A 24,913-nucleotide genomic window follows, 5' to 3' on the forward strand; every position below is an offset into this window, starting at 1 on the left:
ATTCAAGTCTCCATTCATGGAGAGCATTAAATGAACCATTCAAGTCTCCATCAGTGCAGAATATTAGTGACAAGGGGGATAAACAGGCTTTGGTGGAGCTGGGACAATGGCTGTGTTTGTGGGATGTTATGGACAGATAAAGCAGTTTGCTCTCAGGCCAGTTGTGGGGTGGTTTTTTCTCTTTTAAAGCTGCTGTTCTCCTGCAGTCAGGGATGATTTCCCAGTGGGGTCACACTGAGCTGTGCTCACCTCTCCAAGGGCTGAGGATCTGCAGGAGCAGCAAATTTCAATTCCTGGGCAGCTCTGGTGGCTGAAACTCAAGGTACAAGCCTGGCTTTTCCCTGAGGGCACTGAACACACTGACCTGCATGAGAACAGCTTTCAGTGTGGGGTGCAGGTTCCTCCTTCCAGCTGGGAATTCCTTCAATTGCTCCTTCTTCCGAGGGTAAATACACAGGAGTTCCTGCAGTACACTTGATTCATTCCTGTAATAAATCCAGGCTCATTCCTGAGCCATTCATTGGAACACTCTCCAATGGCAGGAGAGGTCAGTGAGAGTGTGCAGTGCCTTTTTTCATACTGTACACATTTGGTAAACATGGATTTCCTGCACTGCTTGCTGTCCAGTGGCAATCCCTGCCTGGAGTGCAGGGATTGCAGGGAATTGCTCAGACTCACCTGTCACAGGATCCCAGGATGGTTTGGGCTGGAAAGGACCTTAAAGCCCATCTCACTCCATGGGCAGGGACACCTTCCCCTATCCCAGGCTGCTCCACCAGCCCTGTCCTGCCACTGTGGCTCGGCCCCACCTGGGGGAAGCAGATTTGCCAACATCAACTATTCCTTTTTCAAACTGAATTTAGGCACCAGTGCCAGGAACTGTGGTGTCAGGCATTAACCTCACTGTCACCTCCAGCAGGACGTGCTGGGCTGGCTCCTGGAGGAAGGACTCCAGGGAAATGAAGAGCTCTGGATTTTTTTAAGGGACAAAGGGCTCTCCAGGACACCTGAGTGCAGTTAATCCTCACACAGCAGCTCTGGGGCATGGCAGCAGCAGAGTCAGGATTAAAGCTGTGCTCAACATCCTCCTCTCAGCAGCAACAGTGCCCCAAGTGCACCCGAGCTCAGGGATCAGCCTTGGCTCTCTGGGAGGATAAAAAGGGGTTTTAAAGCAAGTGCTGACCTTTCTCTCTGAGATCTGACCACTTGTGGCTTTGCCTTCCAGAGGAAAAGTTCAATCCCTCCCTTTGGCTTCCTGTGCATCTGGAATTGCTGATCCCACTTCCCCAGCCAGGAGCTCCTTCTGTAGTAACAGAAGGATTTTAAAGGCTTTTAAATATGTAAATCTATTTTCAAAGCAAAATGACCCCCCCCCCCAAATGTTCATGTATCTCTCAGAAGGAATAAAGGGTCTCTGTCCTAATATTTTATGCAAATCTTGCTTTTGCTCTTGTACTCAGGCATGAATGAATATCAGTGCTTCAAAAGAGGAAAAAAAGCTTCATCAAAAGAAAAAAACCTTTATTTCTATTGCATAAATAATGGTAAAATTAAAATATTTTTATACAGATTATATATTTACAGTAGAGTTTGGTTAGAGGGAACAGCTGATACATATGGCATTCAGTTTTCCTTTATACACTCCTTTATACACTCAGATAACTTGCAATAACATAGGATTTATTTCAGTTGCATGCCCAGTTAATTTATATTAATATTTACAGTATTTTGTACAAAGGTTTTTTTGTTGTTTTTTTTTTTTTTTTTACTCTTATGCTGCTGACTTTGTGAATTTTCATCTTTAATTAAAAAGCCATGTCTTTCATTAACGAGCCAAAAAACCGTGTGAGTTTACAAATGAACAGTAAATGGCTGGAAAACATGAGATGGTGACAAAAGGGAGAGAGGGATTAGTGGAGAACTTCCTGGAGATGAGTAAGGTGGCATTGATTCCTTAGACCCTGCTATGGATTAAATGGCAGCAGGCTGGGCCCTGGGTTTATTCCACTTGAAGCCAATTAACTCTAATGAGTTATTTCTGATTGACCTGCTCTGCCTGCCTCCCCCAGCCCAGAGAAATCTGAGGGAACAAGAGCTGGGAGAGCTTTGGCTGCTCTGGAAGGGATGCTCAGGAATGTGACTCCATCCTGTTGGTTGGATGGAACAGAGGCAGGAATTTGGGGATTGATGTCACCATCACCACCTGGAATTGTCCCCAGGAGGGACAGGACGTGCCCAAGTGCTGCTGGCACCAGTCAGGAGCCACCTCAGAGCTTCCCAAGGTTGGCTGATGGAGACTCAGGACCAGCTGGGAAAGGAAAGCTGGAACATGGATCTCACCTAAAGCAGGGCAAATCCAGCTGCTGGCTGGGGAAAGACAGGCCAGGAACAGCTGGGGAAATAATTGGGTGGGAAATGACAATTTCATTTAGCAATGGTTTTCAAAGCTACAAAGTATTTTGGTCTGTCTTAACAGAAAATAAAAAAAAAAACCCCTGTGGTACTTCCACCACCAAACTGTCAAGTACTGAGCTCTAGGTCCAGAGGATTTCTGTTTTCTCCTTTCTCCCTCTCCTGGGGCTGCAATTATTTCATAGTGAAGATGCCAAATTACAGCAGTTTTCCAGACTTTTGCCACTGGAAGTGGAGCACACTTCCAATTAAAATGGTGTTAGATTTTCAGCCCACCTTGCTCTTGGTGGAGCATCTGCACTTCCTAGAGCTGCCTAAAATGTCCTTCTTGAGCTGGAGAAATACAGGCCCTGTCCTGATAACAGCCAACAACATAAAGAGATGGAAATGCTGTGAAACTTTTATTTTTCTGCATTATATTCTTGAGAAAGGAACAGGTTCTAAGTGATGCCAGGGAAATGTAATTGCACTGTCAGAGCACAGGAGGGTAAAATAATAGATTGAAACCCAGCAAGTTCTGTACATCTTCATCAGTAGAATGGAAGCGTGATTCAGAGCCAAGAAAAAAAGACACTTCATCAGATTCTCATTTTAGAAGAGCTGGTTTTTCTTCTTTCAAACGCTCATCCATAAAGCAGGAACTAAATCATGGATTACAGGGGTGGGTAAAAAAAGGGGACTTCATTCTTAGGGATTGTAATGCAATTCCTCCCACTGCTTCTCCCCTCGCTGCTGCAGGGCTGGGGGGGCTGTGCTCCTGTCACCCCGGGCTGGTGACAGCCCTGGCAGCTCTGGCACGTGCAGGGCACGAGTTTTCCATGGGAAACTGAGAGTCCCCCTTGTCCTGGGGCCCTGACCAAGGATGGAGCCCCTCCCAGTGCCAGGGGTGGCTCAGGAGATGTTTCACTCTTCTGTAACAGGAAGATGCAGAGTGGGGTTTGGGGACAAAATATTCCCATGCTCCAATGGAAGAAAGGATCTGTGGGTACTCAGCTCATCCAGAGTGGCAGCCTTGGGGATGTTTTCTACCTTGGCTTGCTTTGCTTGCTTCCTACCCTGGCTCTGGATTTTAAACCCCTCTCTACTTGGCCCAGCTTAAAAAGAAGCTGCTGGAATTAAAGCAACCAGCATCCAGCCCTTCCAGTGCACGTGTCCAACAGGTGAAACCTCTGGATAACTGGGATGGAATCTCTCCCATGAACTGGATTGCACCCAGATATTCAGCTCTGGCTCACCAGAGAGCAGGGACAGGAGCTGGGGGTCCTCCTCCCTCCCACCCTGTGCTCACCCAGGGCCTGGGGTCTGTCATCACTGTCCCAGCTGCTGGGGGATAGATGGGTGCCCATCAAGCAGGAAGGAAAATTATTTTGTGAACTCTCTTTAATTCCCTATCACCTCCCACAGCTTGAGGACCACAGTCCTGACAAAGCCAAGCTCCTGATTTAAATCTTTCAGTTATGTTGGCATCAGAAACTGCTCCTCAGTGGTGCACTCCTGGAGGGACCAGGCTCCTGTGGGTGGCACTGGAGGTGACACACCTCCCACGTGTCACTGCCTGTGAGAAGGATCTGGCTCTCCAGGGCCACCAGCACCACCACCATGGAATATCCTGGCTTGGAAGGGACCCACAAGGACCTCAAGCCCAGCTCCTGACAAAGCCACCCCCTGTCCTGCCTGGACACTGCCCTGCAGGAGTGGCTTTGGCTCTGACAGGTGAGCAGTGTTCCTTCAGCAGTTTTTGCTGGAATTCACTTCCCCACAGCCTCCAAGTTATTTCAGCATTGGTGGGGCTGCTGCTCCTTCTGCTGGTTCTCCAGGAGCAGGGAATCAGGATAAAGCCAGCGCTTGAAACCAAGGTGATAGGGGCTGCAGCCTCGCAGGAGCAGGAACCCAAATCCTTCCCCCAGAGCTCCATCCCCACATGGAGAACTTCCCCACAGTGTCCTGAGCAAGCCCAGGACAGGCTGAGTGGATTTCACTCTCTCCTGAATGAAACCAGAGCCTCTCTCAGGCTGAAATCATCTCCTCGCTCTCCCTGCACCTCCATCCCCTTAATTGCAGTTTGTTGTGGCCAAGAGCTGCTCACGAATTCCTGATATTTCCTGATCCATGAGAAGCCCCTGTCCTGCTGCTGGGAGCTGTGTGCCCTCCCTGGAAGGCTGGGATGGCGTGTGCTCTGCCATGGTGGCACCCATGTCACGAACAGCCAGGGTTGCCATGGCAATCTCCTGTTCCTCCAGAAACAGGGCTGAAAAGACACTTCAATCCTCCTGGAACTGGCAAGAGCAGAAGTTTGGAGCTTTTTCTGACAGCTCTGCTGCAGTCTGGGTATTTTTTTAAAGTATGTTAATTAGCACTTAAATAGGGTTTTTTTTTTTTTTCCTTAAAGTATGGGATGTGGGGTTTTTATTTTTATGTCTTTGATTCTTCTGCTTTCTCCCCCCTCAGCTTTTGCCATCAGGTTCCAATCAGAATTTTACTGCTCTATTTTTACCTCCTGTCTGTAAAAGCAGCAAAAAGCCCTATTTTTCCCCTCTTGTGTAGAAGGAAAAAAAAAAAAAAAAGGAGATAAATGGATGTTACATAAATGGAGCCAGGGAGGGAGGTAGGAGACATCCAGCACTGCTGGATGGGAAGGTTGTGGGGAAAGAAAGGATGGAATAGCTTGGCCTGATCCATCCTGCATTGCCAGGAGTCACTGGTGAAAGAAAGGATCTCTTCACAATGCCTGGAGATGGAGGAAGGGAAAGACATGACCCTGACTCATAATGGAAAAGTGAGGTTCCCTACAGAAAAATCACACCCCAAAACCCCCAAAATCCTGTACCCAGTAAAATCAGTGGGGAGTTGTGCAATGAACTCTACTGACACCAGGCTATGGCTTTTACCAATATATTCATTATAGGTTTGGTTTTACAAATGGAGCTGTGAGGGGAAGGGTTGGGCTGGAGAATGGCTCTATTTACAAGGGTTTATGGAGCATGCAGGAGGGAATTCTGGAGCCTTCCAGAAAGCTTCAAGGAACACAGACAATCCTTGTCCATGAGGTGTCCAGAAGGGCCTGGAGTCTGCTGGGGGTTTGTGGCACATGGGTGAAGAAAAGAGGGGAAATGCCTGGTTTGGGGCTGTGGGTTTGGAGTTGTGGGTTTGGGGCTGTGGGTTTGGGGCTGTGGGTTTGGAGTTGTGGGTTTGGGGCTGTGGGTTTGGGGCTGTGGGTTTGGGGCTGTGGGTTTGGGCTCAGTGGAGGCACCACTCTGCCCCGTGCTCCCCCATCCCTCCCCTCCACCTCCATCTGCCCACACTCACTCCAGTACAATCCCAGGCACAAAATGAGTATTCCTTAGTGGCAAGGAACATTTAGACTTTTTCTTTTTCCCACAGCTGCCATCTTTCCACAGACCCCTGAGACCTAAAAGTGGGGATGAGTTTCCTTAAAATGATCTCCAAGCTTGTTATGTGCAATGCCCAGCACAGAAAACATGTCTGGGCTCCCCAGCACTGAGAATCCCACACCAGAATATCCCACAGATATTCTGCTGCTGCCCTGCAGCCAATGGAAATCTCTCCATCTTCTGGGAGACAGAATCATTTTTAATGGAATATTCTGCAGTTCACCTCTATTGGTCACAGCAGAACAGAAATGCAGGAGTTGTGTATTTGGGAAAGGCAGAAAAAACCAACTTGGCTGCTATGGAAAAGGTGTAGTTTTTGGGATGGAGGGGACACCAGGAAAATGGCAGGAAAAGGTGGAGGTGGGAGACTGAGACACCTAAAAGTGACTTGAGTTTAAAGGGGTGATGGGAGACAGAACAAGGAGCAGCAGGTTTTTAAATTAGGCTGCTAAAAATACAGGCAAATGTTGTCACCTGGACTAGTAGAAAAGCAAGAGTGCTGGGGACAGATCCAGTGTAAGTCAGTGGCTGCAGTGTGGGATGAGGGAGGTGGGGCTGTGCCAGCCCTGGGAGCCATCCTGTGGCACAGGAACAGTCACCTCAGGGCTCCTGGGTGTGCCTGAGCCACCCCAACACCCCAGTGCCTCCATGGACACTCCATGATCACCAGCTGGGACAGCCCTCCCAGCAGGGCAGGGGATCACCTCTGCACCCAGGGCACCGTTCATCCAAAGGGAAATGCATGGATTTGTGTCAAGTTTCAAAGGAAAAAACCCTTCCCAAGTAATCCTGGCTCCTTGCACTTCCTGTGCGGTGTCCCTGCTCTGCACCATTCCATCTTCTCCTTGCTGCTCCTTAAAATGTGTTCCAGGAAAGCCACCCAATGCTCCCTGGATCTGGAAGTCTGACACACTTCAAACACAGGGGGTGGCCTCAGCTTTGGTTCCTTCTTCTCTTGCTGTGCTCAGCTTTTCTGACAGCCCCCTTAGGAGCCTGCCCATGGGATGGATCCTGGGAGGGAATGGAGAAGCTGGCTGGTCAAATCCACACTTTACCATTCGGGTGAAAATAAAACCTCCCCCACAGGATGATGTCTGCCATGCAGGTTTCACTGCAGATCATAACCAGGCCACGTGAAATGGAATAAATTAAAATTGTGCAGGCAAGGAGAGGGGAGGAAAGCTCGGGAAGAGCTTCCCTCAGGATTTTCACCTGGGAAAAAAATCTTGAAGATCAATAAAGAAGAAGGGTAAAACTGCTGGAGAGGAAATGCTGAATATGCAGAGAGGCTCGAGGAGAGGGAGGTTTAGCTGGCGCTGGTGGTGGCAGAGTCCCTTGGAAGACTTTGCACAAGTTCAGCAATGCCCAGGTGGGAAAACAAGGGGTGCTCCTCAAGCCCTGATTCACAGTCGGAAAAAAATGGCCAACAGACTCCTGCTACCCCACAGCCTCGTGTCACAAGTGGAGTTGATGAGGCAAAAAATAGACATTTTGTATGGTGCTGGCAAATTCTCCCCTTTTCCCCTCAGGAAATACTGTACAAGGATGCTCGAGCTCCCCTCTAATGCCGTAAACTCCATGGCATGGTCATAAGGGAAAAGGAAAGTGAAGCTGGAACACGTGGAACAGAAGGAACAGGACTTGCTTGTGGCAATGCTACGATCAACTTCCTGGGAACGTGGGCCCGGCAGGAGCTCCGTGGGATAGTCAGTGGGCCCTGGGTAAGGACAAGTCAGGAGGCTGAGCTCCTCCGAACCGCCCGGATCCGAGCCTCCTCCACGCCGCCATTGCTGCTTCGAAGCAATAACTCGGGACTCCTGGGTATGGGATTATTGCATTAGGAAACAAAACCTTTAAAGCATTAGAACAGCCCTTTGATGTCCCTGCCAAAAGGATGTGGTCGGTTCGCAGGACACGCTGCCGGCTCAGGCGCCGGCCGTGGCCGCGTGTCGGTGCCGTGGGTGGGGCGGGAGCTCCCCGGTGCGCCCGGCGGCGCCAGGAGCGTGAGCCGTGCCGGCGCTGCTCCGTGCCGGCGCTGCTCCGTGCCGGCACTACTCCATGCCGCTGCGCAGGATCTGGTTGGCCGCGATCAGCATCACGCTGATGATGAAGGCCATGGCGAAGGCGCAGATGAGGCTCTTGCGCACGCACGTCTGGCGGTTCTGCTTCTGGGCGTGCACTGCGGGGACAAGAGGGGCTGTCAGACACAGCAGGGCTGCTGCTCCCTCCTGGGGCAGCTCACTGTCCTCACTGTCACCTCCCCTGATGGGACGTTCCCAAACAGCCCACCCAACCTTCCAGGACTTCCATCCCAGTCCTTCCTGACCCTTCAGGAACTCCTCTCCCCCATCATGGCTTTGAAACCCTTTAAATGCTCACAAGGATATTTGGGATTACCTGTATATTTCTTTTAAGGTCTTTGTGAATTTGGATTTATAGAATGGGGTTGGGTTGGGTGGGTTGGGTTGGTTGGGTTGGGTTGGTTGGGTTGGGTTGGTTGGGTTGGGATGAGTTGGCTTGGCTTGGCTTGGCTTGGGTTGGGTTGGATTGGCTTGGCTTGGGTTGGTTTGGGTTGGGTTGGTTGGGTTGGTTGGGTTGGGGTGGGTTGGATTGGCTTGGATTGGGCTGGTTTGGTTGGGTTGGATTGGCTTGGTTGGGTTGGGTTGGGTGGGTTGGGTTGGATTGGCTTGCGTTGTGATGAGTTGGGTTGGGGTTGGGTTGGATTGGGTTGGATTGGGCTGGTTTGGTTGGTTGGGTTGGGTTGGATTGGGATGTTTGGGTGGACCTGGCTTGGTTGGGATGAGTTGGGTTGGGTTGGGTTGGGATGAGTTGGCTTGGCTTGGCTTGGTTGGGTTGGGTTGGATTGGCTTGGTTGGGTTGGTTGGGTTGGGTTGGATTGGGCTGGTTTGGTTGGTTGGGTTGGGTTGGTTGGGTTGGATTGGGCTGGTTGGGTTGGTTGGGTTGGGTTGGTTGGGATGACCTGGCTTGGTTGGGATGAGTTGGGTTGGGTTGGGTTGGGTTGGGTTGGCTTGGTTGGGTTGGGTTGGAAGTGACCTCAAAACTCCTCTTTGTCCCATGGGCAGGGACACCTCCCACTGTCCCAGCTGCTCCCAGCCCTGCCCAGCCTGGCCTTGGGCACTGCCAGGGATCCAGGGGCAGCCACAGCTGCTCTGGGCACCCTGTGCCAGCCCTGCCCACCCTCAACTTCCCACTCTCTGACCTAAACCTTCCCTCTTTCAGTTTGGACTAAGTTGTCTCTAAAGTTCTTTAATAGCAATTATTGACCTTGTGTGAATCCCTCCAACTCATCCCGGTCAACTGGGCACGAATGGAAAATCAAGAGGTGCTCCCTGATGACACTCAGGCTCCCATTGTGACAATCCCCAGGAGTATCTGTGGTACATGAGTCACTTTTCCAAACTGTTTTAATTTTCCGTGCTTAAGCCAAATCAGATTTATTAAGAACCTTTCCAAGTGACTGCTTGCAGAATAATTGTCAAAAGAGGTGAGAGCATCAATTAAAAAGCAGATAGAGTTGGGATTTTTAGAGCTTGTTGTATTTAATTTTACTTTTTGCTAAGCTCGTCAGTGAGAATTCGTGCTGTGACTTCATAAAGCCAGTTCACATCTCTGTCTTGGCCCCCCCACATCTGAATGTCAGATCCATGTGCAACGTTGGGGCACTGTGGAGATTTGTTTGCAAAGGTCTTGAAGGTTCCCCAGGCAATCCCAGGGTGATTATGGCTGGAACAGCCCAATTATCACCCCCACCATGGTCACCACTAAACCATGTCCTCAGTGCCACATCCACACTTTTTGGACACTTCCAGGGATGAGGATTCCACCATTGTTGGGCAACCCTTCCAGTGAAGAAATTTTTCCTGTTTTCCAATCTAAACCTCCCCTGCCCAGCCTGAGCCCGTTCCCTCTCCTCCTGTCCCTGTTCCCTGGAGCAGAGCCCGACCCCCCCGGCTGTCCCCTCCTGTCAGGGAGTTGTGCAGAGCCACAAGGTCCCTCCTGAGCCTCCTTTTCTCCAGGCTGAGCCCCTTTCCAGCTCCCTCAGCCCCTCCTGGGGCTCCAGCCCCTTCCCAGCTCTGTTCCCTTCCCTGGACACGCTCCAGCCCCTCGGGGTCTGTCCTGAGGTGCCCAGCACTGACCCCAGCACTGACCCCAGCACTGACCCCAGCACTGGAGCTGTGACCTCAGCAGTGCCAGCACAGGGGACAGGCACTGCCCTGCCCTGGTGCAGCCCAGGGGCCATTGGCCTTTTTGGCCACCTGAGCACACCTGGGCTCATGTCCAGTCACTGGACCAGCACCCCCAGAGCCTTTTCCAGCTGTCCAGCTCCTCTGTCCCAGCCTGGAGCATTCCATGGGCTGCTGTGCCATGGAACAAGTGCAGGACCTGGCACTTGGCCTTGTTGACCCTCATCCAAGTGGCCTGTCCAGGTGAGTCAGGGAAAGCCAGGAAACCATCCCACACAGGATGGGCAGCTCTGCCCCACTCCTCTGGGCCTTGCTTTGCTCTTTGGGCTTGGTTTGCCCTGGGAAGGGATGTCCCTGTCCCCTTTTCCTCATGGATGCTCCTGTGATGACAGGAGACTTTCAGATGGTTGACAACAACCCCAGAACACACCTAAAATGCATCCAAGGACAGGCTCCAGGTGCCCATGCTTGGAAAGCTGGAAAGGAGACTATTTTTAGAATATGTGGAAAAACCCCTTGTTCTGATCCAGTCTTGAACCTCATGGGATGCTGGGTTTTGAATCCCAGTTTTCTCTCCCATCACCTCCTCTGGCTGGTGTTCAGCAGTGCCCTAATCCCAGCAATGCCAGCTCAGTGCCAGAGGCACACAATCCTCCTTAGGGAGGGCTGGAGCCATCCTGCCCTGGGCAGGGCATGTGAGTGAGGTCTTGCTGTGCTCTGGGCAGGGAATTAAATCCTCCCTGCCAGGTTCCTCACTCTCTGCTTGCACTGCTCTGCTCCTGGATTCCTTCTCTGGCTTTTATAAACCACACAGGATTAATGCTGTGGCTCCCTGGCTTTGTGCACGGTGCCCTGGTGCTTTGAAAAGCTCGTTCCTGCCCAGCTGTAGTTATTTCTTTATGTATTTTTCTATCATTTCTATGCTTTGAAAGCACTCCCAGGCAGCAGAAAAATTGCTGTCAGGTGATGGAAACAGCAGCCCAAGGCTGGGCAAGGGTTTATTGGGATAACAAACTCACCTCTTCAGAGGAAAAGAGTAAAACATGCTCGGTGTTTTTACAGAAATGTTCCTGAATTGAACAACTTCTTCAGGGCTCTGTTATAAAACAGAGCCTGAAGGCAGCAGGGTGCAGGGAAATCTCATTTACTGCTCTTTACCCACTGAAAGGACACCAAACATCCAAATTACCTACAAATAACCCCAGGGGGAAGGGGAATGTGTGGAGGGCTGAGGGCCCTGACTCCAGAGAGGGGTATGACCATTGCCCTGCTCCCTTGAAATCCACAGGGAGACAGAGGAGCTGCAATTGCTGATGTCCTGATTCCTGGAATTCTTCCCTACGTGCTGCTCTCTTGAACATGAAGCTCTGTTTAACCACTCCTGCTTACTGGGCAGGGTTTGCCCTCAGTTCTCTCCTTTCTCTAAACCTGTAATCTTTGAGCACAGGATCTGCTTTTCCTGCTGGCTCCCACAGCTGGTGCTGTCCCAGGGCTGGATGCCAACCTTTGGGTGTCAGTGGGAGCTCTTGCCACCCATGGGACACACCAGGGGTTGGATGTGGAGCTGGACATGGGCAGAGCCTGAGGCTCCTCTGGAGAAATCCTCAACCCTTCTCAGGGGAAAGAGCAACCCAGAGGTTCCCATCAGACCTCACAAAAGGTCTGGCAAAGGCAAATCAAGGCTGGGTCATTCTTCATCTTCTCCAGACTCCCAGGACAGGCTGGTGAGCAGAGCCCCCACTGGCACAGACACTGCCCCCAGAACTGGGGTTAATGGGGCCAGGCTGTTTCCAGCTCACAGTGCCCATGGTGGGTTTGGGGTGTGCTCCCAGCACGGGGAGCCTGCAGGAGAACAGCTCCTCCCAAGGACAGCACAGAGTATTTATAGTGGCCCTGCCCCAGCCCTGCCTCAGGTGAGTGATGCTGGCTGGCTCTGGAGTTATTTTTGGTTTAACAGTCAGTTTGTCATTGCCAAGCTAAGCAGGACAGGGGGAGCTGCTGGCTGCATCCCGTGGATTTGGGGGTCATGGCTGAGGGTGGAACCCTCCTGGCCAGCACCAGTCCTGTGACCACTGAGTGCTGTGCCACCAGCTCCGTGTCCTGAGTGTTGGATCCAGGGAGCTGCCAGGAAAAGGCTGCTGGACTGTAAATCTTTGGGAGTGCTACTGCAAATTGTCCTTTCCCTGTGTCCCATGAAATCACACAGCACTCACTGTCCTGTCCTGGAGATAAAAACAGATAAAGCTGAGGACAGAACTGCCCTGTGTCCTTCCCCTGCAAATAACTTCAATGTTCAGAGGGAGCTGAGGAAACCCTGGACTGGAACACATGTATTTTATTTGGGGTAAACTGTGTGGTGAGTGGTGCAAGGTCTGTCATCCACATTGATACTGAAGAATATTTCATGGTCATCAAAACCTTATTATCACAAAATGGCATAATTGTATGTCAGAAATCTCATGGATTTGTACTGACAGTGATATTACCTGTACAGTGCTCTTCATCACCTGAGCCAGCTTACCCAGCTGTGGAGAAGGGGAATGGCCAGATGTGGAAAATGGGAAAATCCAGATGTGGAGAAGGGATATGTCCAGTGTGGAGAAGGAGAAAATCCAGGTGTGGAGAAGGGGAAAATCGAGGTGTGGAAAAGGGGAATGTGCAGGTGTGGAGAAGGGATATGTCCAGCTGTGGAGAAGGTGGAAAATCCAGTGTGGAGAAGGGGAATGACCAGTGTGGAGAAGGGGAATGTGCAGGTGTGGAGAAGTGGGGTGTCTCTGCCCACAGGAGGAGAAGGTTTGGGGATGGTCTGGGATCCAAGAGCACAGCCAGAGGTGACACTGAGTGGAGATCCCCCTTCCACCAAGGTGCTCCTGAAAGTCTCTGCTCCCTCAGGAGATCCCCAGACCTCAGGGAGAACCCCTGGGGCTCATCTTGGCTTCATTCCTTCCCAGACCTAAAGGCCCTTCAATGACACATTAAATATAGATGGGAGCTGAAAGAAATATTTGAATTGCTAGTTGAGGAGTAGAACTAAGAAAGGAAGTTCTTTCAGGGTGCAATTCTTCCCATCCCAAGGTAGCACCTAAATTAAACTCTAGGAGTTCTATCCAAAATCATCTCCTTCAGTCAGAAGGGAGTGACCCCCCAGGACAGCTGACAGCTGTGCCTAGTGCCACAACCCACGAGGTGTGATTCCTGCTATTGAGCCCTGTAGGGACCTGGAATTTGAGAATTGGGAGCTCTGAGAGCACCAGTGGCTCATTCCTGGCAAGCCTGGAGAGCTGCAGGGACACAACTTGCTCTTTCCTGGCAGAAATGCTCCTGTCAGAGCTGCCACAGACCAGAGCTGTTCCCTTCCACTGGGATCTGGAGCAAAACTTTGCCCTGCTGTTGCCAGTTCAGGTGATCTTTATTCCCTGCTGGATTTGTGTGTGTTCCCAATATCTAAAAAAGGGGCTGTTTTGCTTCTAGGTTCTGCCTGGCACCAGCAATGCCAAAACATCCCACGAGAAAAGCTGTTCCTGCTGCACTTTTGGAAACTGGAGCTTCCAAAATGAGATGCTGAGCATGTGGGACCCAGCTTTTTTTGTGGGATGGTTCAGCCAAGCTCCCAAAACCCTGCAGCAGTGACAGCTGTGTCCCCAGGGATCAGCAGGTCAGTGGGCACCAACAGCTCCAGGCAAGGAAGAAACATCTCTCCCTCCCTGCTGCCCTCCAGGAGGAACATAAAAATTGTTGCTTGGCCTGATGCAGAGAGTGCTGCTGCTGCCTCCCTCCTGCAGGTTGGTTAAAATTCAGCTCCTCCAGCTTCTCTGCAGTGTTTAACAGAGGGGAGGGCAAGAATGGAGCTGCTGCACCTCCTTCCTTAGCCAGGCCAAGCACTGGGCTGTATCTCCATCCTCTGCTCTGTGCCCCAGCCTGGTGCCCATTCAGAGCTGTTTGACCCCACAGAATGTCAGAATTCCCCCCATGTCTGCAGTGGCTCTGCCAGGGCACAAACTGAGCTTCTGCTCCATTTCCCTGGGCTCTTCTGCACATGGGATGATTTCATGGAATCATAGAATGGTTTGGGTTGGAAGGGAACTTAAAAACCACCTTGTTCCATGGGTAGGGACACCTTCCACTGTCCCAGGGTGCTCCCAGCCCCATCCAGCCTGACCTGGGACACTGCCAGGGATGCAGGGACAGCCCCAGTCTGGACAACAAGGACCTGTTTGGTTGTTCCAAGCAGCACTTTGGAGCAGCAGGAGCTCCTCTGGCCAAGGGAATGAAAACGCTTCTTCTGAGGTGAGTTAAAATGGGGAATGTCCTTGCCAGTGTCAGTCTGTCCAAGTGCAAAATCCACTGTAGATCCCAATGTCTGCTCCTCATTCCTGATCCCCCGTGGCTCTGCTGAAGGAAGGAGATGTTTCCCCTTCTCTGGGTGCCTCCAGGCACTGCTCTCTCCTGACCTTGCAGAGCTCCTCACGTGCTGAGAGCAAAAGGTGCCCAGGGCAGCAGGGCACAGACCTCTGCTTACTGCTGGTGCTACAGCAGGACAGGACTGTCCCAGCTGTTCCCTGGGAGCCTTTCTGGGATTTGAACAAAACTGGAGAAGCAAACACAGCTTGGTAGGGACTGCCAGTGCCAAGGATGTCTTTCCATGGTGGGATGAGGGAAATAAAGGTGTTTCTGTAAGGAAGTTCAGCCTGGCTTAGACACTCATCTCAGCACATCCCTCTGCCTGCATCCCACCAGGGAGAGGGGAAAGCCCCCAGTGCTTCATCCTTGTGCCTGAAAAAGGATCAGCTTTGCTGAGGGATAGAAGAAATCTGAGAGCAGCTGTTGAGCTCTCAGAGTGTCCTTGCTCCTCACTCCACAATAACTCCCTGCCACCCCCATGCACCCACTCAGGTCAGAGCGAGTTGTACAGACACAGGAAGGGGAGAATTGATCAGAATCCCAGGGACTTTCCCTCTCACCTTCAAACTCGGTTTGGCAGTTGCCAGAGTTCTCGTTCAGGCTCTCCTCCTCGTTGATGATGATGTTCTCGATGTCCTTCATGGTGAGGTGGTCACGGAAGGCGTGGTACAGGATGTGCTTCAGCTCCTCCAGCGTTATCCTCTGCATGTCAAACTGTGGGGACAGCCCAGTGACAGCCAGGGCAGGGGCTCTGAGCAGAGCAGCAGTGCCTCAATCCCCAGCCTGTGCTTTATCAGCCTCATTCCAACCCCTGCTGTGGGTTCCTGCTCTCTGGGGCTGGTTTCACTCCAGCAGTGAATGCTGTGGATGGGTGCTGCCCCTGCCAGCCCCCTTGGTTCTGGTGCACCCAGTGCCCTTCCCAGGAATGGCCTTCCAGGCTGGAGAGGCAGCACTCCATCCTTCCATCAGGGACTCCCCTAGCGGCTCTCACACCTTCCATGAGCCACAACCCAGTTTCTGCCCCCCTGTTTTACCTTCCTAACCCCCCAGTTGTGCCAGGGTGGGAGGAACAAGAAGAGGACACTTCCCTCTGAGCTGACTTCTGTTGTAGATCCAGTAGGAAATGCTGTTCTTACACCAAGTGTTATACACACAATTCCTGCTGAATGGGAACATTTGCCCCAGAAGGAAGTTGGGCACGTGCAGTTTGTGGAATTAATTAATCCCTGCTAAAGGTGCAGCAGAGAGGAGACACACCCTGGCTGCTGTGCAGGGCCAGGGGAGCAGAGGGGTCTCTCTGAGTGGAGGAAAGAAGGATGGAAATGTTCCAAGCCATGATGAGGCTTTCTGAGTGCTGCAGAAGCTCCTCCTCTCTCCCCCCTGGACCTTAGAGCCCCAAAGGGTTTGTGCACAGCAGTCAGGGCTTTCCAGGGCTCCTCAGCGCATCTGAGCCCCCAGCCACCCTCAGGACACCCAGAAAGGCCAAACCCCCCTGGTTCAATGTCAACTCACAGCTACTTCTGCCCTGGGAGAATGGGGGTGCAGCAGGAAATTCCCATTCCTTCCCCAGGGGAGAACAGGACTGTCTTGGGCTGCAATACAGGATGTGGCCAGAAATGTGAATTCTGTCCCATCTGTTAACCCAGCTGGGGCAGTGCCCCTGATCTCCTGCACACATTATCTGCTCATGGGCCATCTTTAAACCAGCTGGGCAATCATCTTTATCTTCCCACAGCCCATCCTCCCTCCAGGAGATATCATCTGCTGCTGGCCCAGTGAGTCCCAGGGCATGACTGATAAAATTCCATCATCCCACTGGGAGATGCTCCAGCCAGGGGAGCAGCCAAGCCCTTCCTACCCAGATAAAAACTGACATTTTGGACACCAAGGGACCTTCTTTCCACTGGATTCCAGAGGAAAGCCAGAGCTTTGCACATCATCCCTGGAGCTTCAGAGGAAACTGCACCTTCTCCAGGAGCACTGCTCCAGCTGAACCACATCTGCCCCTGCAGGAGGATGCAGCCACCATTGAATGGGACTGTGCCAACACCCTGACTGACTGACGGGTGTCAGCTTGGATTCTGACTCTGGCAGGGTTGGGATTGTTCTGTGTAATACTGCATTTCTATTTTAATTTTCCTGGTAAATAACTGTTATTCCTAATTCCCATATCTTTGCCTGAGAGCCCCTTAATTTCAAAATTACAATAATAATTTGGAGGAAGGGGTTTACATTCTCCATTTCAAAGAGAAGTTTCTGCCTTTATTGGCAGACACCTGTCCTTCAAACCAGGACAAGGACAAACCAGGCAGGACAGGACACAGGCAATGGCTCCCAACTGCCAGAGGTTTGATGGGATATTGGGCAGAAGTTTTTCCTGTGATTGGGGCAGGGCTGGCACAGGGTGCCCAGAGCAGCTGTGGCTGCCCCTGGATCCCTGGCAGTGCCCAAGGCCAGGCTGGGCAGGGCTGGGAGCAGCTGGGACAGTGGGAGGTGTCCCTGCCATGGCAGGGGTGGCACTGGGTGGGCTTTGAGGTCTCTCCAACCCCAAGCCTTCCTGTGATTTTGATTCCCTGAAGACAGAAAAACCAAACCCACAATCTACAGCAAACCCCAGATTTGTATTGGCCTTGGAGAATTGTCTCTGAGCCAGGAACTGGAAAAGAATTCCAGCAGAGGTTGAACATCAGCCCTGGTGAGGTGGAACGGGGTCACCACGTGCTGAGGGGATGCTCCTGCAGGCAGGAGGTGACCACAGGGATGGAATGATGGGTTTTGCCAAATGGATGGAACCAGGAAGGGGCTCAATGTCAGGCTGGAGTTTCCTGGGATGAAGACTCCAAAGGAATGCAGGATGGGGTGTTGGGTGAGAAATCCTTGGATTTATCCCTGTGCTATCAGCACTGCAGGAAACCACCCAGGAGGGCTGGGAACCCTGGGCAGCTTCACTGCCCCCTGCAAACCTCCAGCAACACCCCCAGCACTGCTGCAAGGCAGCCAGAGGAATTATCCCAAATTTCCACACCTTCAGTTGCCAGGAGAAATGCTGTTTGTCATGGAACAGGATGTGAAGAGCACAGCTGCTCCCTTCTCAACATGGTGGGATTTGTGAATGCACAACAAAGCAGGGTGGAAACTGGTGATTAAACCCCAGGGGGATTTGCAGCCCAGCTTTGAACTGGGCACTGAGGAGCCACTGGTGACAATGGGACACTCACTGTTTTTAGCTGATCCCTGAGGAATGAACACAGCAGAGAAACCAAACCCATCAGCCCTGCTGCTCACAGAAATGCTGTTCATCTGGGCAGAGCCAGGAGCTTTGTCTCTGTCCCTGTTGTCCACTTCCCTGCACAGGGTTGGGGTTGGTGCAGGGGATAAGTGAAGGGAATTGCAGAAATTGGTGTTTCTGTGGATGCTGGATAAAACCAGATAGATGTGCAAATCTGCCTGCACACACAGGGGTAGATGGGAATATTGCAGGGCCCAGATTAAGCAAAGTGCACTTATTTTCTTCATTAACCCCTTGGAGGATGAATGATTTTTCTTCTGTGCAATGAGCAGTGATCAGGAAGAAAACCTCAGTGTGAGCAGCTCAGGAGTGATGAGAATCCCAGGATGGTTTGGGTTGGAAGGGACCTTAAAGCTCATCCAGTGCCACCCCTGCCATGGCAGGGACACCTCCCACTGTCCCAGCTGCTCCCAGCCCTGCCCAGCCTGGCCTTGGGCACTGCCAGGGATCCAGGGGCAGCCACAGCTGTATGGGCACCCTGTGCCAGCCCTGCCCACCCAATTGCTCCATTGGGATGGAACAATTCCACCCCACCCATCCCACTAACCCTGCACTGTGGCAGTGGGAGCCATTCCCTGTGTGCTGTCCCTGCAGCCCCTGATGCTCCCAGGCTCTCCCTGTGTGCCCTGCAGACCCTGGCAGTGCTGGGAGGTCTCTGCACACCCTCCTCCTCCTCAGGCTGCACAGCCCCAGCCCCCTCAGCCTCTCAGTCTCTGCTGCTCTCCCTCTCTCCCAGCACTGCCACTAAAAAGCCTTTGCAGAGTCTTCTGTCCCCCTGCCTCTGCTCCAGGCTGGAGCACAAACACAACTGTGGGGATCAGCTCATCCTCAAATTGTGCCAGCAGTAATGACTTGAGGGGTTTGGGGTCTTCCTGTTCCAGTTAAAATCTGTCTGGAGAGAAGGAATTGTTCCCTTGACAAATGCTCAGCTGCTGCTGCATCTCAAATGCTATGCTAATAGAGAGAGAAATTATATTTTTTTATTGTTTTGTTGTCATTTGTATCTTTTAGGAAGTGAAAAAAGCTCAGATGGAATTCAAAATCCCCCTCGCTGGCTCACGGGAGCTGGACTCAATCATCTTTGGGGGTCCCTTCCAGGTCAGAACATTCTGTCAGTCTGTGAATTTATGCAGTGATTTTTGGTCTGCTGGCAGGATTGCTCCTGCTCCTGCAGGACTCCTGTCCTTCCTGAGCTCTGTCACCCTGGCAAAGTGTCCAGGATCCAGCTCAGGGCAGGCAGGGACAAGCTCTGCTTGGGCTCCCAAGTAATTCCAATTATCCCTGCTCTCCAAGCTGGCAATTTCCCTGATTCACTTTTCAATTACTCCAGGTTTTATTGTGGTAATGACAGGAACCAGGGAGCAACTCTTAACTTTTATTGACTCTGTGGGGAGGAAAATGGGGACTGTGGCAAGCTGGAAACTTTCTACAGGATTTATAATTAGGAGGAATCAATGGAGCTGCTTGTGAGCCCTGGAATAATTAGCAGTGAGCAGTGAAACACAAAGTGAGGCTCAGACTGCAGGTGCTGCTGTGAGTGGGAGCTTTGGGGGGCAGTGCAGCTCCTGAGGAACCCCTGGAGCTGGAGGGTCTGTCCCATGAGATACCTGGAAGGGAAGGCACACCTGATCCCATCCAGCCTCTACTTTCCTTCTTGACTTAAAATTCCTGCAGGGAGTGAATCCCTGCCTCAGCTCCTTGGGTCTCTCTGAATGAAATTTCCCAAATTGTGTCTGCCTTCCCTGCAAAGCTCCATTCCCAGGCAGCTCTGTGTCCTGGGCTCCTCTGCTCTCTGCAGGAATGCTCCTTGAAGGAGTTCAATGCTGGAATAGCACTTCTGATCATTCCATATCAGCTCAGCTGGAAAGCAGGGATGGGAGGCTCCTGTCTGGAACCTGCAGGTGGGGAGGCAGGGGACCCTGTGTGACAGGAGCAGGGCCAGCCTGGCACTGCAGGGTGCTTTAAAGCACTTTGCTCAACGAGGGGTGGCACTGGCTGCTCTGCAGGAGGGGTTAGCTGGCACAGACTGACACCCAGGCTTCTCACATAAAACCACCTGAAAAGGTCAGCAGGGGCTGCTCAGGGCTCCAGGTTGAGCAGGGTTTTGCCTCATGTTCTGAAAATTAATTCTGCAGGCCCAAAAGCTTCAAAGCATCAGAGAATCATTTAGGCTGGAAAATATCCTTGAACCATGGGCCTGAGCCCAATTCAGCACTAAAGCAGCACATCAGCAGTGAGCCCATTCCAGCATTAGCCATGTCTCATGATCCCTCCTTTGGGGCAGCCCTGCACAACCTCTGAGTAACAAACAAGGTTTTGCTCCCAGACATTCTGAATGCCTCCAATAATCCCAGGGCACGTGCAGAGGGGCTCTGCCCACAATGGGCAGGTTACCCCAAAACCACCTGGAGTCTGCAGAGCAGCTGGGCTTTGTGCACATGCATAGATATATTTGTATATATATGTGTGTACATGTACAAATATATTTGTATTGTCTTATTATATACTGCTATTGTTATTATTGTCATTATTACTACTATTATGGTTACTGTTATTACTTCTTCTTATTATTATTGTTATTGTTATTGTTATTAATTGTTGTTAATTGTTATTGTTATTATTATTATTACTTAGAGGGTTTAAGCACCTCTCCTGCAAGGAAAGGCTGGGAGAATTGGGATTTTTCAGCCTGGAGGAGAGAAGGTTTGGGGTGACCTCACTGTGGCTTTCCAGGACCTGAAGAAGCCAAGAAGGAAGATGGAGAGAGAGTTTGGACAAGGGATGGAGGAACAGGACACAGGGAATGGCTCCCACTGCCCAGGGCAGGGCTGGATGGGATTTTGGGCAGGAATTGTCCCTGTGAGGGTGGGCAGGGCTGGCACAGGGTGCCCAGAGCAGCTGTGGCTGCCCCTGGATCCCTGGCAGTGTCCTCCTGAAAGCCTCAGCCAAAGGAAACCAATTTTTTACTTAGCAGCTGCAAATGCTTTGAGAATGCTGGGAGAAGTGGATTAGAAGGTGAGACCTGTTCCTGGACTGCACAATTGACACAATAATTATGAAAGGCTTTACAAGGCAGACCCAGAGCTGCTGCAGGGGACTTGAGGCATCCTTGGCACTGCTGATGGTGGTGAACAAAAAATAGTAACAGCAAGGCAGCAGAGAGAGCTTCCAATCCTGCTGTGCAGCACCAGCCAGAGCCAAAATAGGATCCAGGATGAGTTGGGAGTGACCTCAAAGTTCATCCCTGCCATGGGACACCTCCCACTGTCCCAGCTGCTCCCAGCCCTGCCCAGCCTGGCCTTGGGCACTGCCAGGAGCTCCCCTGAGCAGCCTGTGCCAGGGCTGCCCACCCTCCAAAGCAAAAGGGAAAAGAGAAAAAAATCCCCAAGTTTTTACTCTCTACTTCCATCAGCAAGTGATGTTCAGCCACTTCCCAGGAAGGACTCCAGCCCCAAAGGCAAACCCTGTAAATAACAAATTTTCTCCTTCCTCCTCCTTTCCTCAGCTTTTACATCTGAGCTGACATCACATGCTCTGGCATATCCCAGAACCTCAGGACTCAGGCACCTTCTCATTTGCAAGACATGAAATATTGAAAAGACAAATTTTTTTCTTTCACAGTGAGAAATTCACCTAAAGCAGAAGAAATTCATCTGTGCAGGGAAAAGTAACCATTTGTCATCTGGCACTAAGGAGAAGGAAGCAATAAGAAATTTGAAATGCCAGATGTTCCTGATGTTGCTAATGGGGCCCAGGAGCTGGCAGAGGGGATGGCAGTGCCACCCCAGAGTGTCCCAGTGCCCAGCCAAGGTCATGGACACACATCTGGGGCTCTGTTTCCAACTTCCCCCCAAGCTGTAGAAACCAGGGCTTCTCCCAAGCCCATCCCATGGGCACACCTGTGCTGAGAGGTGACAATGAAACTGCCCTGGTGCCTGTCCTGGATCTCTCCTGACAAGGCAAGAGCCCTGAGGGAAGTCAGGGAATCTCAAATTCAGCTGGAGACAGAAGCAAGAGCAAAACCCCTCCCCTGCTGCAGCTCAGTTCAGCAATCCAGAGCAGAGCATGTGAAAAATTGGTGCTGCTGCACCAAGGCTCAGAGCATGGGAAGGAAGGACAGAAATTATTTGAATATTTTAAATTTGTTTCTCCCTCTGTCACCTTGTGCCAGGATGTGGATTTGTCTTTCCTTATATTTGCATGTTGCAATTATTTTTATGTCACCTTTTGCTCTCCACATAGCAACCATTGTTTGAAACCAAGATTAATTCAGCTGCAAAGAACGACATCACAACCAAAGCCTGGAGTGTCTGCTCAGTTACTCCAGTGCTGGGAGGTCGTGATTTTTTTCCTTGCCATGCTACAAACAAGGTGATCACTTCTGAAGTCCCCTCCAGCAATTCACTTGGCATTTGTGAGCTCCTGGCAGCTCCCATTAAGAGAGAGAGAGAGCAGAAAATACAGATCAGCTGTCAGTGCTGAAAAATAAACTTCAGCAAAGTGATTTTAATGCCTGACTCAGTCAGCACCACGGAGGGAGCACTGGCACCTCCCCACTGGGATAAATGAGCAGCTTTTCCTGCAGGAAGGTTCAGGAGGCACAGGGAAAGCAGGAGCAGAGCTGGGCCCCCAGAACAGAGCCCAGCACAGGTGAGCCCACAGCAGAGTGCAGGGGAAATGTGGGAAACTCCTCCTGGGGACAGGCAGGGGTGCTGCAGGTTGGGAACACGTTTAGGAGCTCCACATGTTTGTCTGGGAATGCAGTGGGAGCCCTGCAGCAGCAGCTCTCCATCCCATCCACACCAGGAACATGGGGCAGGTGAGCTCAGGAGGTAGCTCAGAACAGGACACTGCAGGTGGAGCAGGTTCAGGGAATTTTCCTTCCCTGCCTGACCATCAGATTTTGCTGTGCTATATCACAATAAATAAATAAATGATTTGGATTATCTTTTATCTTTTGGATTATCATTTATTCTGGGGTATTCCTTATGGCAGATCTGGCCATGAGGCTCTGGGGAGCTGAATGTAGAATCCCAGAATATCCTGACTGGAACAGGTCCCCAGGATCACCCAGCCCTGCACAGACACCCCAACAATCCCTCCTTGTGCATCCCTGGCAGCTCCTGGAGCTCTGGCTGTGCCCATTCCCTGGGAGCCTGGGCAGTCCAGCACCTCTGGGGAAGAACCTTCCCCAAAATCCAGCCTGAGCCTGCCCTGGCAGCTGGGGACTGTCACCAAGGCAGGAGAGTTCAGCCCCATCCCAGCCCAGCTCCCACCTTGGAACAGCCACATCACAGGAGAGAGCTCTGCCCCAGGCCTGTGACATCAGGCTGCTAATTACACTTCAGTTCTGCATCAATTAGAGAAATATTCAGCTCAGTGACACTCAAGGGCTCTTGTCCCACTGAAATAAACTGAGTAAGTTGTCACATGGCAGCTCAGCTCCCCCACCCTGAGCCCTGCTGGGGCAGCCCAGGAGCAGCACCTGGGGAAATGAGAGCTGGGCTGCCAACCAGAGCCCAGCACGCTGGGGATGGAGCAGCTCTGCTGGGAGGAGAGGCTGCAGAGGAGAAGCTCCAGGGTCACCTCACTGTGACCTTCCAGGGCCTGAAGGATGTGACAGAAAAGATGGGGAGATACTTTGGACAAGGGATGGAGGGACAGGACACAGGGAATGGCTCCCACTGCCCAGGGCAGGGCTGGGTGGGATTTTGGGCAGGAATTGTCCCTGTGAGGGTGGGCAGGGTTGGCACAGGGTGCCCATACAGCTGTGGCTGCCCCTGGATCCCTGGCAGTGCCCAAGGCCAGGCTGGGCAGGGCTGGGAGCAGCTGGGACAGTGGGAGGTGTCCCTGCCATGGCAGGGCTGGGATGGGATGGATTTTAAGGCTCCTCCCACCCCAAACCATCCTGGCACTCTGTGGTGCTGGATATGGAAAATGAGCTTTATGCCACACTGAAATCTTCCTCCCTCACTGATTCCTCCTGACTCCCCTCCAATAATTCCCTATTTATCCCACTGGGTCCAAGACCTCATCTGGAGCCTTGCTGAAATCTCTTCTGCTCTGCAGGTACCAATCCAATTTTCTCACCAAATTATGAATGTGTTAATAAAATCCAGCTGATTACAATCCTGCAGTTGTCAGCTTCTGTCCCAGCTCTGGAGAAGGACATGAACCTTCCACAGCTTGAGCAGGGATATTTTTCTAATAGGAAATGTCACTGATCCATGAAAACTCTGAGCCCTGAGTTCACTAAAACCTCATTAATCAGAGGCCTAACAGTGAGAGGGAAGAACAAGGGAGGGAGGGAGGGAGGAAGGAAAGGAAAGGAAGGAAAGGAAGGAAAGGAAGGAAGGAAGGAAGGAAGGAAGGAAGGAAGGAAGGAAGGAAGGAAGGAAGGAAGGAAGGAAGGAAGGAAGGAAGGAAGGAAGGAAGGAAGGAAGGAAGGAAGGAAGGAAGGAAGGAAGGAAGGAAGGAAAAGAGTGAGTTGGAAGGGGCTTTTATGACTCTGAGCAAAGGATAAATCCACTCAAACAAAAGATGTTTTCACCAATCAAGAAGATTTTCACAGACAAACAAGAAAGCCAATGTTGCAAGTAGAAGAAAGATCTCAGAATTTTCTAGTGCAAGAAAGCTGAAAAACAACTTCTAGCTTAAACTGTAACACACCAACTTTTGGTAATTACAAACCAGTAACCTGAATGTGGTAATGTTAGTATTGGGATGGGCTGTGGGTAACAGTAAAGGTGGTTTCTGCAGAAGAGCCCTTTGGGAAGCTCCTGCTCCTCTCCTTGCCTGGGGCCAGGCTCCAGCCCCAGCTCCAGCAAGTCCTTTTTCCCTGCTGACAAGATTTCTGCTTTGCCTTTCCCTGCAGGAAATCTCTGCTCCCTGGCCAGCTGTTCCAGCCCATCAACTCCTGTCATCTCTGACACTTTTCCTGGAGCTTCATCCCTGTCTGAAATCCCTCAGGAGAGAGAAATGCACGGCTGGTGAGGGTTTTGAGTGGCTCCTTTCTGCCCCTTTTCTGTCCTGTTTGGCACAGCCACACTGGGGGAAGTTGTGCTTTGTCATTTCTTGGGCTCCCCCAGTCCCTGCTGCCCTAAGGATCATCTCAGAGCAGCTGATTTCACCAGGAGAGGGTAAAGGAAATCTCAAAGCAGCAGGGACTGCTGCTCTTTGGGAACTCAGAATTGCTGGATCCCAGAATGGTTTGG

General features: G+C 51.5%; 1 protein-coding gene across 2 annotated transcripts in view; it reads right to left on the reverse strand.

Annotated features, from left to right (window-relative positions):
* Nucleotides 1-1,535: 1,535 nt before the first annotated feature.
* The window catches only part of CALN1 (calneuron 1), a 120,909-nt gene continuing 97,531 nt past the window's right edge, over nucleotides 1,536-24,913 (reverse strand). For both annotated transcript variants that reach the window (XM_056506879.1, XM_056506878.1), the window contains exons 5-6: nucleotides 14,971-15,124; nucleotides 1,536-7,983 (exon numbers count right to left, since the gene is read on the reverse strand). In XM_056506879.1, coding sequence (XP_056362854.1) covers nucleotides 7,856-7,983; nucleotides 14,971-15,124 — 282 coding nt within the window. In that variant the 3' untranslated portion in view covers nucleotides 1,536-7,855. The remainder of the gene's footprint in view (nucleotides 7,984-14,970; nucleotides 15,125-24,913) is intronic.

This window comes from Oenanthe melanoleuca, chromosome 19 (genome assembly GCF_029582105.1).
Source record: "Oenanthe melanoleuca isolate GR-GAL-2019-014 chromosome 19, OMel1.0, whole genome shotgun sequence".
NCBI classification, from domain to species: Eukaryota; Metazoa; Chordata; class Aves; order Passeriformes; family Muscicapidae; genus Oenanthe; species Oenanthe melanoleuca.